This window comes from Pteropus alecto, unplaced genomic scaffold (genome assembly GCF_000325575.1).
Source record: "Pteropus alecto unplaced genomic scaffold, ASM32557v1 scaffold45, whole genome shotgun sequence".
Lineage (NCBI taxonomy): Eukaryota > Metazoa > Chordata > Mammalia > Chiroptera > Pteropodidae > Pteropus > Pteropus alecto.
The window spans coordinates 39,768,270-39,768,642 of record NW_006442491.1 but is presented as its reverse complement, the minus strand read 5'-3'; the positions used below and the strand labels follow the sequence as shown (position 1 = coordinate 39,768,642).

Here is a 373-nt window from a genome sequence, read left to right as displayed (position 1 = left end):
CCACGCCCCGCCCCCCGCACGCTGTGACCCAGGCGCCCCGGCCCCGGGGGAGGGGCCGTTCTGCCCCACTGAGCACCTGCCTGGCCTCCAGGGGAACTTCCGGCACGCGGAAACGCACAGTGCAGTGTCTCGCGAGGAGCTCATGATGGTGCTGGCCAGCCTGGAGCAGCTGCACATCCGCGCCCTCTTCTCCAAGATGTCCTCAGCCGTCTCCCTGCGCAGGGTGGCGCTGGAGGTGGCCAGCGAGGCGGGCGGGGGGCCTCCGGCCAGCAACGTGGAGCTGTGCATGTGCCCCGCCAACTACCTCGGGGACTCATGCCAGGTGAGGCGGTGGGGGCAGCACCAGGCCAGCAGGCTGCCCCCCAGTGGTCAG

At 71.8% G+C, this 373-nt stretch overlaps 1 protein-coding gene across 1 annotated transcript in view; it reads left to right on the top strand.

Annotated features, from left to right (window-relative positions):
* Positions 1-373, top strand: part of LAMA5 (laminin subunit alpha 5) — a 60,044-nt gene that overhangs the window by 47,146 nt on the left and 12,525 nt on the right. The window contains exon 42 of the mRNA XM_025039870.1: positions 92-322. Coding sequence (XP_024895638.1) covers positions 92-322 — 231 coding nt within the window. The remainder of the gene's footprint in view (positions 1-91; positions 323-373) is intronic.